The sequence below is a fragment of the Folsomia candida genome, unplaced genomic scaffold (assembly GCF_002217175.1).
Source record: "Folsomia candida strain VU population unplaced genomic scaffold, ASM221717v1 Fcan01_Sc005, whole genome shotgun sequence".
NCBI classification, from domain to species: domain Eukaryota; kingdom Metazoa; phylum Arthropoda; class Collembola; order Entomobryomorpha; family Isotomidae; genus Folsomia; species Folsomia candida.
In genome coordinates this window covers 5,437,589-5,455,364 of record NW_019091197.1, presented here as the reverse complement: position 1 = coordinate 5,455,364, position 17,776 = coordinate 5,437,589, and the positions used below count along the sequence as shown (strand labels likewise).

Sequence of the window (17,776 nt, the reverse complement as noted above, 5' to 3'; positions counted from 1 at the left end):
GAGATCGCCGTCAAGATGAAGGTTGATTGGGTGAGGCTCAACGGAATGATATTTTATTTTTAATTGTAATTGTAACAACATCAGGTAGTAAATGTTTAATCATTGAAATAAATAGGGATACGTGTGCAATATGACGAGGCAAGATAGCATTTACGTATTTACTGATTGACATGTGGACGGATGCAATAAAGACAATTTATACAAGTCAAATGACCACAAAATTATGGCATAAGTAATATTTGGATTATTATTTATTGCATTTTCTGCACCCTAATAAGAGCAACAGTGAGATTATAAGGTACATGTACACTTATTCCCTTTTCCTTTTAAAGGAATAAGTAAGTGCAGTAAGCACTTGACTAAATAGCTGCAATTGTCTCTGCCAAAATCGCACACCTCATTAGATAATGTAAGACGAATTAAATTACGTGGTTTGGTTTAGTTGCGATTTCATCGCCTTGCAGCAAGGGCGTGTAGCACTGCGTTGTTCCTCAAAAGATATCAAAATGATGCCACAAATATTTGTTATATTTTTCGGGATCATTTCCGGGATAAATTCTCAACAGTCGTACTTTTCTCTCCCGAGTAGATTGAGATTTACCCGTGGAGAATTTCCCGTCCCGTTGTTTTACCAGGCTAGTAGTCCGACCAGTGCACCTGCCTCCCGGACCGATTTGCAACAACAGTTTACCGATATTTTTAACTGGAGTAAAGATCTAGTTAACGATTCACGCTTTAAGGGATGTCCAGTCCCAAATATTAGCGATATTTCCAACGCGAGTCCAAAATCTTCGTTGTTTTTTGGGTTAAATCCTCAGCACAGGATGGCAGCCATGAGATTGCGTAGTATTCTTAATGGTACGTATGTAATTATTGTGATAAAAAGTTTATTAAATTGAGATACATGGTAAACTATCAATATCAACTGAAAAATAGATGAGAAGAACTTAGAAAAGAAAATCTGCCTGGCCGGAGCTCTGCGTGACTTGCCTGGAATTAATCCAAACGCTTGGATTCGTGGCGTTTTTGGAGCATATTTCTCAACTTCAGAGCTCTTTTCGTTTAATGCTCCACCACTTGTGGAAGTCATGCCGAACATTTTTCTGAGCAGAGAAGCTCTCCAAACGGCGAGAGAACAGGGAAATAATCCTGATCAAAGTGCAAGGGTGAGAAACTTGAGACTAATTTTTTATGTACAAATGTATGAGTTATAAGAAAAGTAAATTATTCCGTCAGGGTTGCACTGTAGTTGATGGACGCGTCGGGAGTGATAATGGCATCGAGAATGTTTTGTGGTACTTTCGAGAGGTGAGTGGATATCCGATATCATTTAATAAATCAGTTGACTATATTTAACTTTCGACAATTTTTTAGGATTTGCAAGTCAACTCATTTCATCTAAATTGGCATCTTATTTACCCAATTAACGGTCCAACAAAGGCTGATCGACAAGGAGAGCTTTTTTACTTTTCTCATCACAGTCACTTGGCTCGGTGAGTTTGACTCCTCAAATTCTTGTTGAAATTCTTGTTAATAAAAGTGAATTATTTCAGCTATCACGCGGAACGCTTGTCTCTAGGGCTCTCCCAAATCGCACCACTTTTCATCGATCACAACACAGTTGTCGGGGAACAGTATAATTCCCACTTGGATGGTATGTTCCGAAACTATGGATTAGTATGATAAATAAATAGGTTTAGATGGCCTATAATGTCTGATAGTTTGGCTGTGTATTTTTATTCCATGAATAAATTAGATACCAACTCGGGACAGACGTGGACACCGAGACGTGCAAATATCTTGGTACAAGATACACTGTTTGAAAATATGGTGGGAGCGCCACCCTTTATCACAGTTGCTAATCAGAGTGAGCTTATCGCCAGGGTTGTCGATTCTATCCGCAGGGGAGAATTATTATTGGTAATTATAATTAAAGATTATGATTTGTCGCAAGAAAAATACGAAAACATTGTGACTCTGTAAAGCCCAACCGACAAGGAGCCGTCTTGTTAGACTCCAGAACAGGAGTTGACCTATTAGGAGATTTAATCGAGGCCACAACTTACACCATTAACGGAGATTATTATGGCAGTTTCGGCTTCCACAATGAAGGTGCATTTATCGTGTCATATGGTACATTACCTAATTCTTAATAATTACGCTACATGTTTAATAGGTCACGTCCTCCTCGGTTTTATCGAGGACCCTCAAAACGTGACAGGCTTACCGCCCGGAGTTATGGCAGAGGTATGATTTTTTCTGTTTTTTATCGTATAAAGAAAAGCGGACTTCTTTTATCCACAATTTTATAGGTAGCGACAGCGATGCGTGACCCAATATTTTACAGATATCACACCGCAGTGGATCAAGTGTTTGACGTGTATAAGGAACTCTTGGTTCCATATCAGCGTGACGGGGTGCGAATTATTTACATAGCAGTTTAAATATAGAACTTTCTAAATCAATTTGCAGCTTTTACATCAATTTTTTTTCAGGGAGAATTACCCTTGAGATGGGAAGGAATTGACATCACACAATTTCACGTAACTCAAGACGACGCAACTCTACCTGCCAACAGATTGACAACATTCTTTACTCAAAACACTTTCGAGTTATCAAGAGGCCTAGACTTTCAAGGGTCTGGAGTTCAAGGAAATGTAGGCGCCTGTGTGACACAGTTAAATCATAACTTGTTTACTTACACGATTGACATGGTATTATGCAAACACATGAACAATTTTGTTAGACTTTTAGTAATGCTAAAATTATTAATATCCCATCTTCAGAATCGTGCCCCCACCCTTGGCTCTGGCACTGCTACCGTGCGAATCTTCATGGCACCCAGATTTAACGAAAGAGGGGAAAGATACTCGATTCTTGACCAGAGAAAATTATTTTTTATGATGGATCTTTTCAGAGTTGAACGTACTTTCTTTGCACATTTTTAAAGTTGTCAAAAACAATTAACTTCATATCTTTATCTATTTCAGTTCAACCTGGATTAAATCGCATCACTCGGCGTTCCACAGAATCGTCTTTAACGATCACTCCTCCCAGTGATACTTCGTCTGAAACCAGATACTGCGGATGTGGTTGGCCTAACCACATGCTCCTCCCACGTGGAACTGAGGCTGGCATGCCGTTCGACCTTTTCGTTATGCTAACAAATGGAAACGAGGACACCGTGCGGTCAACAGGACAGCCACCACAGGCTGGTCAATGCGCTCCAGCTCCGATCTATTGTGGCAGGATGAACGACACTTATCCCGACGCGAGACCCATGGGTTATCCGTTTGATAGATTACCATACGCAGTGGCCTCGGCTGATGCATATGGATTGTCGGACGTGCCAAGATATGTGGCTACGTTGGAAGAGTACGTTGCTGGGATTGGGAACATTGCGATTGCAGAGGTTGGCAAGATGATTTCTATAAAAAATACTATTTTTCACTAATTTATCCACTTATTTCTAGGTTACGATAACCCACGTCGGCTCAACGGCTGCGGTACTGCAATCACAAAATATACTCTCAACCAACCTAAATCCTAGTCAGGCCGACGGGATTACTGGTCAGGACAATACCATTAGGCGACGGCGCGCAAGAAAGCGTGCACGCGTTGCGTCGCCACTGCCAAGACCTCAAGGAAATTCGGAGACGTCGAGTTCTTTCGCTTATTATTTCCGATCGCGATAATTGTGATTATCACTATGTAAATAGTATGACATTGGTGAATATATATTTATATTTGTCTACAAAGATTTATACGTTTTGTAACATGGTTTTTGAAAGTAAAAAGCGTAAACTAATAGAAGAAATTTATTTTATTTTATCTTATTCATGCTGAATGCAATTGTGCATCACATGGCATTTTATCAGTCCCATGGTTAATAGACAAACAATAAATCGATGAATCGATCTACATTTAAAAAATAATTTTTATGTATTGCCGACCTAACTTTAAGGTTCTGGTTTGCGTAACCATTTTCATGCTGTTTAAGTAGCCGTCCCAGCAACAGAGTCTAATATGATTGTCGACCCATCATTGCCAGACTTTGCAATTCCCAAGGTAAGAAGTGCACGAAACGTACCAGTAATTATGGCTCGAAGGAATTTTATCGCCGTTAACCTTTGAAACGCCATCGTCCCCTCTTTCCCAATTGCTAATGGCTTAATATACTTTCTACACTTGGTGAATAGCTTTGTCTCAAATTTGCTCCGGCAAGACACAGCATCCCAAGATTTCAACGTCTTGATCGTATAAGAATTAAACATTCCAGAAATTTCAAGCGTTAAGGCCCAACCAGTCTGAAGCCCCAGTGACCACATGCCAATGATGACCTGCATAAGTACGTATTTACAGACCTTACTTTAAATATGCAATTATGTAGTTCACTAACCATGGAGGACATGTCCATCACGTTCCAATTTGTCAAAATGGTAAAATTGCAGAACAGACAAAAATGCGAAAATACTCCATGAAAGAATACGAACAATATGCCAATATTTTGCATTATGAAGTTATGAAGGAGTTGCACACTGATGTATTCTCTCACCAGATATCGAGGCGTTCTCAAAGCTCCGTAAGTAAGGTGGACGCTCGCATTTATTTTCAAGTCTCGGATCAGGATCCATACCGGAACTTAAGAATTATTCGAGCATCAGTTTTTAACCAAAACTTATCAAAATCGTTAGTTCTTTATACCTATGTAAATCGTTCCTATGACAATAATAAGGATAAGAGTGTACCAAGACAGGCATGCCATCCATGTCGAAAACAGCAAGAATATCATCCAAAAAATAAGGTTTTCGTTTATACAAACGGGTAGCACGTGCCGAGGATGAAGTGGATAGTCTGGGGAAGAGATTAAGAATATCGGTGTAGTGATGGGTAGTACGAGAAGGAAGGATATTTCTGTAAGGATGAGCCAATCCAAGAACTTCGTGTAGGAATTTAGCGTCTTCAACTTGGACGGAACTATCCAGTTTCCTAAAGGTAGACCCAAATTAAACCCCCTGAATATGCAAATGGTAATTAAATCTCACTCATGAATCGTGGAAAGAAGCACAAGATGTGATTCCCAATAGTGATGAGGTTATCATGTTCAACATAGTAAGTTATTTGCATTTGTAAAGTGACGACGGAGACGCAACTGAAGGCATACATGGTGTTAAAATGTGTATTATTCTCCCCAAGCACCCACAGTTTGATTGTCAGGATCAAAATTAATCCTAGCCATGCAGCAAAGGCTAATATTGACAGGAAAAATTTGTGTCTCGATTTTTCAGTCGAGTAAAATAGCCTGGATTTTTTGTTCAAATATGCACTAAATGCTCCCACCGTTGCCAAGGCGTAGCTCGCGACGTATAATAATTTGTATGTATATGTAGAATACATTTCCAGCAAAAAAAATGTTTAAATATGCTCAGTTTTAATCCGAATATGAGGGCCAACTGAAATGTTATGCATGTAGATCTGAAGGCATGGGATGACATAACTTGGTGAGTTTGAAGCATAATTAGAGCCACCGTCTGAAAAATTGTTGCTAATTTGCATGTTATACGTACAAATAATGGGCAGTGTCTACATAAAGAAATTATGCATTTAAGTAGCTGTAGTTCGATCACTGTAAGTTCAAACTTGATTCAAGTGCATAATTTTGCTTTATTATATGACCTGAAAAACATTAATACTGTTTGGAAAAATAAATTGTATGAAAAAAATAAGTATAAATTGAGTACGTATGACGTATATAATGCAAATTAACGACTATAATATTGCTCTCTCCCGTTCTGGTACATAAAAAATTAAAGTAGCTTTCCCTTTTATTTGGACAAGAATACCTGATGCATGGCTTTTTAAATGTTCACATTACATACATACATACATACTACACTTGACTAATTATCAGAAGTTTTATGTTTTGACTGTTGACTGTGAGCACAGCTTATTGAAATTGGACATGCATATAGATACGTACATTCGTACTTTTTTAGCCCCAAATTTTTTAATATGCAGTGTTATTTGGTAATAACCAAAGAGTAGTATTTACATATGTGTGTGTACATACTTATGTACATGTGTGTGATAGTTTTAATTTGATTTAAAAAATCTAAACATGATTTAAAATATAAATGAATATGTATGACGCTACATGTTTCTGAAAAACAGTCATATAGATACGTATGCATTTACATTGGATCAAACCAATTTATTAAATGCTCACGACCTGCTGACAGCTTTCGTATGCAAGGAAAACGTAATTGAGCTAGAGTCATGATTTAGTCAATTGAGTTTACTAACAAAAATAATTCAAATACTCCGATTTCGATAGACACATTTCAAAACTTTCAAAAGCTGAAACGTTTATTATTAATCAACGAAAAAGAGAAATACAATAAATATTTGTGTCATAGCAGTAAAACAGTTTTTAGAGATTTTTTAGAAGGTGTAGTTCATCAGAGGAGAATTAAAGCATCCATTAAAACATACTTTTAGAATTATGTAATTTATGAAACTAAAACTAAAGTATAATAGCAAATAAAATGGCAAATTCTATCAACTATGTATGGGAATGTAGTTCATTAATCTTCATCATCGGTATCGGCGCAGCAGTCCCATGACCATTTTACTGAGGGCTTGTGCTCCAAGCATATTTTCCAAATCGGCACTTGATGAAATATTGTCAAGCAGTGTGGATCGATTATCGACGATAAATTTGAAGGCCTGATCTTCTAGTTCCTATTACCAGAAAACATAAAGAGGAATTCTACACGAACAGGAATACAGATAATATTATGACGTTGCAATACTTACATCAGCGCTAGCTTGGGAAGCATTTTGGAAAAGAAAGAAGGCGTTCTCAGCGTTAATGTTCTGGATCAGAATTGCTTCACATTCTTGACGAAGGGAAAGCTCACAGTAACAGTCGGCCAACTTCATCAGATCTGTCATCAAAATTATAATTTTTGTTACTCAAAAGTTTGATACATAATTATCTACATGATTCCGCATACCAAAAATATTCTCGTACTGATCAGAAGGAAGGTTGAGTTTCGCGTGGTAAATAAAGTACAACAACGCCTCAAACACGCAGTATTTTGTATCCGGGATGACAATGCGCCTGGTTCATGGATATTAAAAAAATAACAATACATAAATTGAATGAAAACATGTAATACTTGTGACTCACGATTCTTTTTTTTCTTTCCATTCGTTTTCAAGCATCTTTGCAAAATGGGTACTCCGACACTTGAGAATGACACGATGGGCACCAATATCTTTACATTCCACGGAAAATATAACGTCCGCGTCATTCTGGATACAAATAGAATAATTACAAAAGATTATTAATTGAACAATTTCATGTCAAATGTCTTACCGCATCCCACAGACGAGCAATATCCTCGCACAAGGAGTGACCAGACTCACGAGGACCCACCATTTCTATTCTAGGCTTAATGGAACGGTGCGATTTCTGAAAAGTTTTTGCAAAGATTTCGTCGACGCCAGTACTCGAAGGAAACGAGCACATCCATCCATTGGTCCCGAACATTTTTCCAAGTCGAATCTTATCTGCTACTTCAAATAAGCAAAATTCCTCCGTAAAATGCGAAGCGATATCGCCAACACCAAAAATGAGCACGGGTGACCAAACCGGAGTATCTGCCGAAATATCCAGTAAATGAGCCGTCTTTTGAACCGTCAAGCCAATAATCACACTTTTGCTCGTCGTTATCTGTAGGTACAGGCATAAACAATTTAGATCAAGATACAGGTAGACATTGTACATGTTCTGGTAAACTATTATGACCTTTTTAAAGGGTGTAAGGTCAGACTCCATTTTTTCCGGTTTTCCAAGGGGATTCTCTATTTTCCAGTAATATATCTGTAACGATATAAGTCTTAAAAATATGTATGTACACTAAATAAACAAACTAATTAATTTAATTTACCCACCTCGCCAGTTTTCGTTAACGCTAAGCATATCAAATCAATGCACGCCAATGAGGTGATTCTTTCTCGCTGGGGGTCCTTTTCGATTAAAAACGGGTCTTTTTTCCCGCATCCCCACTGATGAACCTGGCCGTCATCAGTGAGAGCCAGTCCAATTTTAGCCCCTGGCGACACCACGGCCATGGAGACACGGCGTCGATGCAGACTGCCCAATTTGAGTCGCGGACGATCCTTTGGACCGCCACCGATTCTGTACCGGGACCAAGAATACAGGTCTCCAGCCTTCGTCACGATACACATGTATTTAGTCTCCATAATGAATTCTGTATGGCATATAAAAAATAAATATTAAAACCTAGCTTCCAGTGAAAACTTTGCTGATTTGGAGATTCTAACGTTGACCTTACCTTTGACCCTTACCCCACAAAGTTCAGGAACCTTAATCACGTTGAGGGATGAACCCTCGCTGTCGCTGGTGTCCCGAGACAGTAAAAACACATCGTCATCAATTGTGACGATAATGCCAACGTTTTCATGAACATGAGCCAATCTTGCTTTCCTCAAAATAGGTTCGGCAGTACTGTCGCAGAAAATATTCCAGATTTTTAACTGAGTTTCCATGGCCAAGGATGAAGCACTGGGCGACGCAGCTGGAGACGACGGGGGAGGAAGGCTTATCATGTTACTTCGTGTTGTGACGATGCCGACGTCAAGTGGTTCGTCATGTGTTCGATAGATTTGGCGGAAAAGCTGAGAAAAAGTCACGCAAATTAGTCTCACTTTTCCCATTTCACATATTATGAGATTGTAAAATATTTTTTATAATTATTTTTTTGGGTCCTCATCGCAGCCTAAGGACGTATTTATTAAAATAAATAAATCTAAAACATGCTTTCAATTTTTTAGTAGTAATAAACAATCAAGGTTCTGAATCCAAAATTATGCATAAAATAGCCAGCAATAATTCTTGCACAACAACACTTTTAAAATCTTGCTTGTGTAATTTATTTTTATTTTATTACAAATCATATTAGAAATCGTCCCCTAAGCATTTCCTAGTCATCCCTGGTTTGTGGCATCATGGAGAATTTCGAGAGTTCTCCCAAAGGGTCCATTCCTGGCATCTGAGGCTGTTTGAACTGATTAGTGATCTCGTTGTACATTTTGTTCATGAAGAGGGGCATGTACCCCTCGTCTTTGGGGAGGTTTGGCATCATCAGATTCTCGCGACCTCCCAGAAACATTGACTGCATGGATTCTCTATTCCTGGGGGCGGCGTCCGTGCAAGGCTAAAAGTTAAGCAGGAAACAATAAGATGAAATAATGAATGTAAAAATGATTTTATCCGTCTTACCATGAAAACTAATAACGAGGCGAGGACTCCAGCTAAGATAAAGCTGCTCAATTTGATTAAGGAATTCATTTTAATCTGATTTTTTAAATTGCAACGTTTTTTTAGAATATTTGCCAAGTAGGTACTTAGTGGAAGGTTAAGATTCAGCGAGTGTGCTAATTTCATATGCATATTTTGCATAAAATTGGCATTTCTTTATGACCGGACGAAAATTACACATCCTACCATTGTGTAGTTTACTCTTTCCATTGGTGACTAACTGATTCGGTTTAATGGTCTTGTCGTGACTTTGTGCATTTAGTCCGCGATGTAAAAGTAGACCAATTAAAAATCATTAATAAATACATTGAAGTAGTTTCATAAGTGAGTAATTTGAGTACTTCTGATTGTTATTGTAATGCTAAAATTCTCAACTATATACATTTGGAGACTTTCGGATGGCATGAAAACGTTGAATGGAATAGATTTTAGTTTTTTAAAAACCATAAAAATTTTATTTTTATTTTTACTATAAAAATAATTTTTAAAAAGAGTAAAAAAGCAGCATTATGTTCGTAAGTCATGATTCGTGACATTTTTTGTAAAATGTTTTTTCATGAGTATTTTTCATGAGTCTCATGAAAATACGGATTTTGATATATTTCCATTCTGCCCCGTTCAAGTCGATGATTGCCGGTTTGTAAACCTGCAAGCAGTCAGTAAGAAATACTCCACAGTCACTTTAGCACAACACAACAAATGGTTGATTTGATTGTCGAATTGACAAGATTTTGGATACTTTTTCTTTTTTAACTTGTTTCTCCCTCTGATCACAATGACAAGTTTTTACCCTGCTTAGATCCAACTAAATTGGCAGTGCTGATCATTCCGACGACATGGAAACTGATCCCATCATTATAAAGGTGGAGCAGATCTCCCAAAGTGGAGATCGAGAGGTCAACCAATCTGACCCCGAACCAGTCCTCTCCCAAAGTGACAACGAGCCAGGCGTCCACGAATGTGTAGACGCCGAGGAACTGACCGCTGATGACGAAACGTTGCGAAAACGTCCACATTGGCAAGAACCTGTTGACGATGAGGAAGAGGGGCCGGTTAGGATCAAAATCAGAAAGGCAGCTGACTTGTTTGAGCCCCCGGAGGGCGACGATTCCTCCACCAACACCTCCACTTCGTCATCCTCTGAACAAGTAATTCCTACTCCGGTCACCAAGGTGGGTGAAATAACAACCCCACCTCCTTCCCCAACGTCGTCATCAGTATCATCAAATTTGGATGACGATTGGCTGGGTGTATCTCGACCATCAGCCAGCATTGCCAACGCTTTCGAATTCTCCTCCACCGCCATCTTATCAAACCACGACGTAGACCATTACGACCTCAAAGATGAAACAAAGTATCACAAAAACTGTTCTGGTCCAAAACTAAGAATTCCTCCTGTTGCCCATTACAATGCCCACGACCCTGACGACGAAGTTAAATACATTGCAGAAAACAAAGCCAAAACGAAACAATTTATTTGTGATCACGACAAAATTGTAAGACGGTGTAAGATTTAATTTCCCATATTAATTAATTACAAATTAAGACTTGGTCTGTTTTTTTAATGTTAGCGAGCAGCAGAGGCGGAACTTGATCCAGAAAGCGAAGAATGTGACAAAGGCGAAATTAGTTTAGATTGTGGTATTCAAAGGAGGAAAGTTTATGAAAAATATGATTTTACTTCTCGTCCCATCTCAACTGCTCAACTCGCCATAAATTCTGCCAAAGAGAAGGTTATTTTTTGCAATTTAATTCTTATTTATTAAGAAGATGGATTATTCATTCATTCAAATTGGTTGATTAACTGATTTAGGTGTTGACAGCGATTGAAAACCATCGCGTTGTTATCATTGATGGTTTTACGGGATGTGGAAAAACTACTCAGGTACTATTAGAGTCGTTATGATAATTTTTTGGAGGGTAAATTAACCGAATAATTAATTCATAGATCCCACAATTCATCCTGGACCAACATTACGAACTCAACAAGGACTGCAACATTGTCGTGACTCAACCAAGAAAAATTGCTGCTATTTCTGTCGCCCAGCGAGTTTGCGAGGAACGAAATTGGAAAATAGGCCAAGTCGTTGGATATCAGGTGCGTACGACTAATGGAAACAATAAGTTAATTAATCGACATTCACATTAATTATCTCCACTTTTATTAAAAGGTTGCAAAGGACGTTAAACGGGATAACATGGATACAAAGTTGACCTATATGACGACAGGAACCCTCCTCGAAAAGCTAATTACCACAAAAAGTTTTCATAACTTGACGCACATCATCGTGGACGAGGTACACGAACGCGACCTACCGTCTGACCTTCTACTTCTGGTCATGAAGAAAATTTTGCTTGACGATGTCGAGGGGAACAATAAGAATGTGAAGCTCATCCTGATGTCTGCCACGATTGACTCAGCAAAGTTTTCAACTTATTTTCCGATTCTGGTCGGTCGGTCGGATATAGAGGAGGCACCAATTATAAAAATTCCACACACTTTCCGACACTGTATCGAGGAATACTTCTTGGATGATATGCCTTCTTATCGGGTACGTAAAAATAGATATGGTCAAGAAGTTGTGGATGTGGAAAATTTGTGTAATCTCTTTTTCGTAGAATGACGTGCTTAACACGATGGGGGAAGTGTGCCAAGAGAAACCTTCGATTCCTAAAGAATTATACGATGTAGCGGTGGAATGCATTGTCAATTTGGATCAACATGACCCAGCCATTCCGAAAAAGGAGGAGACCATGGAAGATGTTGAAAACCGCCATGTTAGTTAACTAAATTGTTTGTAATATATTAACCAAATATTTAACCTTAACCCTAATCTCCTGTAGAAGAAGATGAGAGGATCAGTATTGGTGTTTCTTCCCGGAATGGAAAATATTGATAGACTCAGTCGTCTCTTGACTGAGAGGAACAAATCCGATCTCGAAAAGTAACCTAAATAAATCATAAATTATTTGTTTGTTGAATTATTAAGCTAAATGCATTTTTACCCATAGTGATCCAGATACTAAGGACAATCACGACTTTCATCTCTGGGACATTATTCCCCTACACTCGAAGATTACGGCAGACGAACGGAAGAGAGTATTCGAACGACCTAGGCCTTTCTTTCGTAAAATCATTTTGTCGACCAATATTGCCGAGAGCTCTATAACTGTCCCGGACGTGGCTTATGGTAACTAATATAATTTAAACCAAAATTGCGTGACTTTATTTTTATGTTTATTATTCGCTGTCTATTCAGTGATCGACTTTTGTCTCACAAAATCCGTGTGTATTGAACCCGATACAAGTTTTACTACCCTGAGAGTTATGTGGGCGTCGGTTAACCAATGTATTCAACGAAAGGGTCGTACCGGACGAGTCTGTGATGGAAAAGTATTCCGTTTGGTGACTAGAGAGTTTTTCTCGGTAACACGACACATTGTTTTAAGCTAATATTCTACCAATTTATAGTATTTTCTGTATGCTTAGAAACTGCCCAGAAATGCAGAACCAGAAATGAAGCGTTCAAATTTAGAAACAGTCGTCCTCAGCCTTAAGAAACTCAGTCTAGGAACACCGAAGGAGTTACTGTCAATGGCCCTGGACCCACCCGATTTGTCCGGGATTGAACGAGCTGTCGCAACCTTAAAGGAGGTCAGTAATCTTAACCTTTCGTAACTATAATAAATATATATTTTTGTTTACTGAAGCTAATTATTTACAAATTGTATATTTTTCACTTGTGTAGCTTGGTGCCCTTACCATAATGTCTTCTACGCGTTCAGACGGAAGACCTTATTACGACACGTGTGACGGTGACCTCACTTACTTGGGATCAATCATGTGTGACTTACCAATTCATCAGCAGTGTACAAGACTAATCATGCTGGGTTATTGCTTCGGGGTCATGAAGGAGGCAATTATTATTGGTGAAATATAACAATTCATTATCTTTAAAGTGACTTATTTATTCCGCTAAAAATATATAGGTACTGCTACTTACTATATAAATATTTTATATTTGTTTAGCTGCCACGCTCAGCGTCAAAAATCCATTCTGTACCCCATTCATCCGATCCCTCAAACCCTACCTATCCCGACTAAATTATTCAAAAGAGACTTGTTCCGACTTGTTTACAGTTTATCATGTCTACATGGTGTGGTTTATTTAAATTACAACTACTCAACCTTGCAGTAATTAATTGCCATATTATAATTCTATAGCATTGGTGTAAGCAATTTGCGGACAATACGACCTATAACGCCACCGACGGTATCGGCATCGATTTAAGGAAGAATCGGGCAACATCAAATGAAAGACTGTGGGAACGTGGCGCTTCCGTACAACTGTCGGCGTTAAGGTGCGTTTTTTATTTAAAAATTTAATCAGTTTTATCAGTTCTTTTTAAAGATATTTAATATTCGATTATGGAACAGAGAGATTAAGGCTACGGTTGACCTAATCACCGAGCGTCTGGAAATGCGTGGGTTATTGTGTACTGATAATTCGCTAGCCGACGAGGATAAAACAGCATCATCCGACGGGCTGGGAAAAGATGCTGGAATTATGTTGAAGGTTCACAATTTAAAAAAATACATGTGGCACTGCAATAAATATTTTTTTACGTAGTTGGCTATTGCTGGGGCATTTTATCCCAACTATTTTCAATCAAAATGTTCAAATGCAAAATCTTACGAGCGAAACAAGTCGAGAGAAGTTGGCGGACACGATCTTTGCAATACTGTGTTATTTACAGGATTTCCGACCGGCCATGACGGCAGAGTGTAATTTGAAACCATTCTTTATTTAATAATTAATAATGTGCAATAATATTCGTAATTTTCTTTACAAATTTCCAGTTACGCTAAATTCATCTCGGACTATCTATCGTTTGGAATGAACGTGCCTGCGATCAGGTTCGACGGAAAGAAAGTCTTTGCAACGTTTGATCCGCATCAAGTTCGTGCAACACTAGAAAACCTTTCAGAAATTTATAATTGTTCCGGCAACAGAATTTAATAAATCTATTGTAGGAGAAAATGGGACACATGAGCAAGGGGATCTATCTTGGAGTTAAACGGAGACAAAATCGGGACTATTTGCAGATTCCATTGACGTCGTAAGCTATTCAAATCACAAGAGCGTAAAAAGTTTAATGTCATTAACATTACCTTCTTGCTAACAAAAGAGCAACCCTTGAAGAAAAAATTCTGAAAGACTGGGAGCAGAAGTTAAAAATGCGAATATTCCGACCCTGTCCAGCTCAGATTGAATTACCAAGAGTCAATTGTAGTCGCCTTCAAATTCGCGTCGTACATGTGAGTTGTCTCATAATAATAGTATTTTATGGTCATCCAATCAATTATGATTTTTACAGGTCGAAAATCCTGGTCAATTTTGGATAAATTACTTCCATAATGTTGCAGCTATGGAAGAGATGGGAGACAGAATCAACCAGGAGTTGGTGCATATGCCTGTCCATATCAGCAGGGTCGTTCCTAAAGCTTTCTACCTCGCTCCGTTCCAAGGACGATATTATCGGGCTAAGATTATTCTTGCCTTTCCGAACGCGATGGACGATTCCCTGGTTAGTCTCCCTTTTAGCAATTTGTGATTATTTTCAAAGTTTAATGTGTTTTTTGTTAACAAATATTCTGCAACTAGGTTTTCTTTGTGGATTATGGGAATATGGCTTGGGTAAGAACCTCGACTTTGCTGGACTTTAGCCCCTCCATGGTGGCCAAGGGATATGACAAGGTGCCATGTTTGGTAAGACTTAAATTAATGTGTAGGTGCTTGCATTTTTGTTACAAATTTGTTTTGACGCTTGGTTTTTTTTTATTTTAGGCTGTGGAATGCCGACTCGCAAAAATGAAACCAGCCTCAATCTATGGAGCTGTATGGCATGGCAGGGCTATAACGGAGCTGAAAATATTTTCGGAAAATGCTCCCTTCCTTTTTATAGAGGTGAGCAAGCTTAATAATGGAGATGTTGGTTCAGCATTCAGCAGTAGGATCAGACTTATTTTATTTTCAGGTATACTCAGTTTCCAATAGCACAGTAGCTGGGGCATTAATTGGACATGATCATAGTGGAGTTGAGCAGAACTTCAACAGGCGACTTGTCGATTTTCTTGGCTTAGCACAGACTTGCGAAGAAAACGCTCTTTCAGAGGTAATTAAGTAATTAAGTACTTTGTACAGTTATTTATTTGATTTAATTAATATTGTACAACTTTATTCTTTTTGTCAGTTTAATCGGAAAGTCCGAAATCATATCAATCATCTAGATAGCGAAGAAATAGATGCACATAATAAGCAACAAATTGGAGATGACCTAGATTTTGACTTTGTACAATCCTCCATGAACAAAACTCAATATGTACGCGCCCAATCATATCACATGAAAGAATTTATTTACTTAGTTCATGCAAATTATTTACAGACCCCCACCATCCTTAGTGGTCCATTCAGCCCTCTCGAGCTCAGTTTCAGACAATTATGTCAAAGTAGCAATACGAAAAAAGTAAAGATTGACGGCAACAGTGTCAACTCTATAGTTTTGGAAAGTGAGCCTAACGCCCCAATTTCACGCTTTATGGTTGCCTCGACGATAGACGTGCAAGACTCCACTGGTGACATTATGGCGAGAGATACGACAATTATGCCCCCTCTTCCAGGGATGTTGCCCTTAATGGCAATGCTGTTTTCCCCCAAGATGGAGTTACGAGTGGACATTCGTCAGACGACGTATACAGGCGTGCTTTGTGGTCTTGGGCCAACCCCGGGTCAGGACGACATTCCTATTTATATGGACCATGATTTGGAACTAATTTTCGACACCGAAATCCGTGATGATGACATTGACACGGTAATTATCTCTTCCTACATTTTGTGGAGAACATCTGATAATATATATTTTAAATAATTAACAGATCAACAATATTCGCTACTTGATGAACCTCATCCTCCGAGATAAAAATAGCCGCAGTAGCGTCAGCTCTTCGACTCTGTCTAATTACCAAAAATCCGTCAGAGCCGAACTTTTAAAACTCTTACAAACTCAGAGGCGGCCAGTGGAAGAAGTCTCTACATTGGAGGAATACGCATGGAACCAGATCGATGAACGGTTATTAATGCATTCATCAAAGTCGTTCAAGTACCAGGCTGGCGACATATTTGCACCCCATGATAAAGTCAAGTTGAAAGATGACACAGTCCGAAATTGGAGGTGGGAATTTGCCGTGTAGGATTTGCTGGTACAATTTGTCAAGCTATAATATAGACTTGTATCGGCACATTTTTTTGTGTTCTTTTTATCATTCTCGTTAACTTGTTAGTTATTCTCGTTATAAATCTGTCCTTAAATTCATGCGTACGTATTGTTTTAATACTTACCAAAAACATAGATCTATGTTGTTAGTACAGAAATACTTGTTTTTTGCGATATCGGTTAATTGCTTTAATGAATTAGACAAAATAGTAATAAATTACTTTAACCTGTAATACAATTAATGATTGAATTGCGCATCTTCATTGGACATTAAAGTTAACAGACCATATAATTATGCTAAATACCATTAAATTTATGCATAAATCGTATAGCAAGTGATGCGAGTTGGTATATAATCTTAAACTCTGATGCTTAATTGACAGTTAACTTTATTTCGACAACATGAAATTATTTATATTTATTTACAACAATTAGCGAACTCATTTTTAGGAAATTTATTGTTAAAAAATGACAAGTGAATTAGAAATTTTTTTCAAGGGGATAGTTTTATAGTACTAAAAATTGAGTTTACATTAAAGTAAAAAAACTGAATTTACATACATTTTTCTAAATACGTTACCCTAAATACATATGTAAGGTGCATAATGTCCACATATATGAAATTACCAATAGACTTAACACCCCTAAAAGTAATCTCAATCGTGAAAATCATTACTTCCACAACAACAAGCATTCCCATCAAGACTGCCAATCCTTCATAATTCCTATATGAAATCATGTCGTTATCTTGAGAATTCTCAGTAATTACTAAATTGGCTTGTAAGCGATGCTTTCTTTTATGTAATTCCACCCGTGTTTTATATAAACCATCCCAAAATGATGCAATCCCAGTTTCCTTCATAGTCTTTCTTACCAAACCTAATTCAATCTCGCCTTGCACAAAATATCGATCAAATATGGGCAATTTTTGAACGTAATCCACCGTAAGACACTCACGATTTGGTAGAGCCGTTTGAAATATTGATTTGTACCCGTTGCTAAGAGATTCGTCGATAATTGCAAATCTTCTGTCTTTATATTTTACTGCATAATCCTTATTTAAACTCTGCAAGGTAGAATTTGACATGGAATAAAACATTATTTTGTTCCTATACTCGGTTGACTTAGTGATGCCTTTTTGTCTCAGGTCGA

The 17,776-nt window shown here is 38.1% G+C and overlaps 4 protein-coding genes across 4 annotated transcripts; 2 read left to right on the top strand and 2 right to left on the bottom strand.

The window, feature by feature from the left end:
- The first annotated feature begins 382 nt into the window (after nt 1-382).
- Nucleotides 383-3,817, top strand: LOC110849656 (hemocyanin F chain). The gene is made up of 13 exons (XM_022097088.2): nt 383-858; nt 937-1,166; nt 1,237-1,308; nt 1,375-1,493; nt 1,554-1,654; nt 1,757-1,920; nt 1,986-2,112; nt 2,177-2,247; nt 2,313-2,417; nt 2,496-2,714; nt 2,787-2,925; nt 2,991-3,412; nt 3,474-3,817. Exons 1-13 carry the CDS (start codon nt 507-509, stop codon nt 3,693-3,695), a joined length of 2,343 nt encoding a protein of 780 aa, XP_021952780.2. The 5' UTR covers nt 383-506; the 3' UTR covers nt 3,696-3,817.
- A 2,508-nt stretch (nt 3,818-6,325) lies between these two features.
- On the bottom strand, nt 6,326-8,724 carry LOC110850422 (RCC1 and BTB domain-containing protein 1). The gene is made up of 8 exons (XM_022097856.2): nt 8,364-8,724; nt 7,960-8,279; nt 7,814-7,888; nt 7,382-7,738; nt 7,193-7,317; nt 7,017-7,123; nt 6,817-6,947; nt 6,326-6,741 (listed from the first exon to the last, which is right to left on the bottom strand). Exons 1-8 carry the CDS (start codon nt 8,635-8,637, stop codon nt 6,595-6,597), a joined length of 1,536 nt encoding a protein of 511 aa, XP_021953548.1. The 5' UTR covers nt 8,638-8,724; the 3' UTR covers nt 6,326-6,594.
- Nucleotides 8,725-8,952: 228 nt separating this feature from the next.
- LOC110850290 lies at nt 8,953-9,445 on the bottom strand. Its single transcript, XM_022097728.2, has 2 exons — nt 9,311-9,445; nt 8,953-9,245 (listed from the first exon to the last, which is right to left on the bottom strand). The coding sequence occupies exons 1-2, from the start codon at nt 9,377-9,379 to the stop codon at nt 9,012-9,014; spliced, it is 303 nt and encodes a 100-aa protein (XP_021953420.1). The 5' UTR covers nt 9,380-9,445; the 3' UTR covers nt 8,953-9,011.
- A 583-nt stretch (nt 9,446-10,028) lies between these two features.
- LOC110850421 (ATP-dependent RNA helicase TDRD9) lies at nt 10,029-16,866 on the top strand. Its single transcript, XM_022097855.2, has 25 exons — nt 10,029-10,845; nt 10,921-11,082; nt 11,163-11,234; nt 11,298-11,447; nt 11,521-11,901; nt 11,969-12,127; nt 12,194-12,294; nt 12,362-12,540; nt 12,610-12,776; nt 12,840-13,004; nt 13,099-13,279; nt 13,380-13,507; nt 13,575-13,711; nt 13,788-13,926; nt 13,981-14,135; nt 14,211-14,310; nt 14,385-14,470; nt 14,540-14,669; nt 14,729-14,938; nt 15,016-15,120; nt 15,199-15,318; nt 15,389-15,526; nt 15,605-15,733; nt 15,797-16,222; nt 16,287-16,866. The coding sequence occupies exons 1-25, from the start codon at nt 10,186-10,188 to the stop codon at nt 16,599-16,601; spliced, it is 4,695 nt and encodes a 1,564-aa protein (XP_021953547.1). The 5' UTR covers nt 10,029-10,185; the 3' UTR covers nt 16,602-16,866.
- The last annotated feature ends 910 nt before the right edge of the window (nt 16,867-17,776 follow it).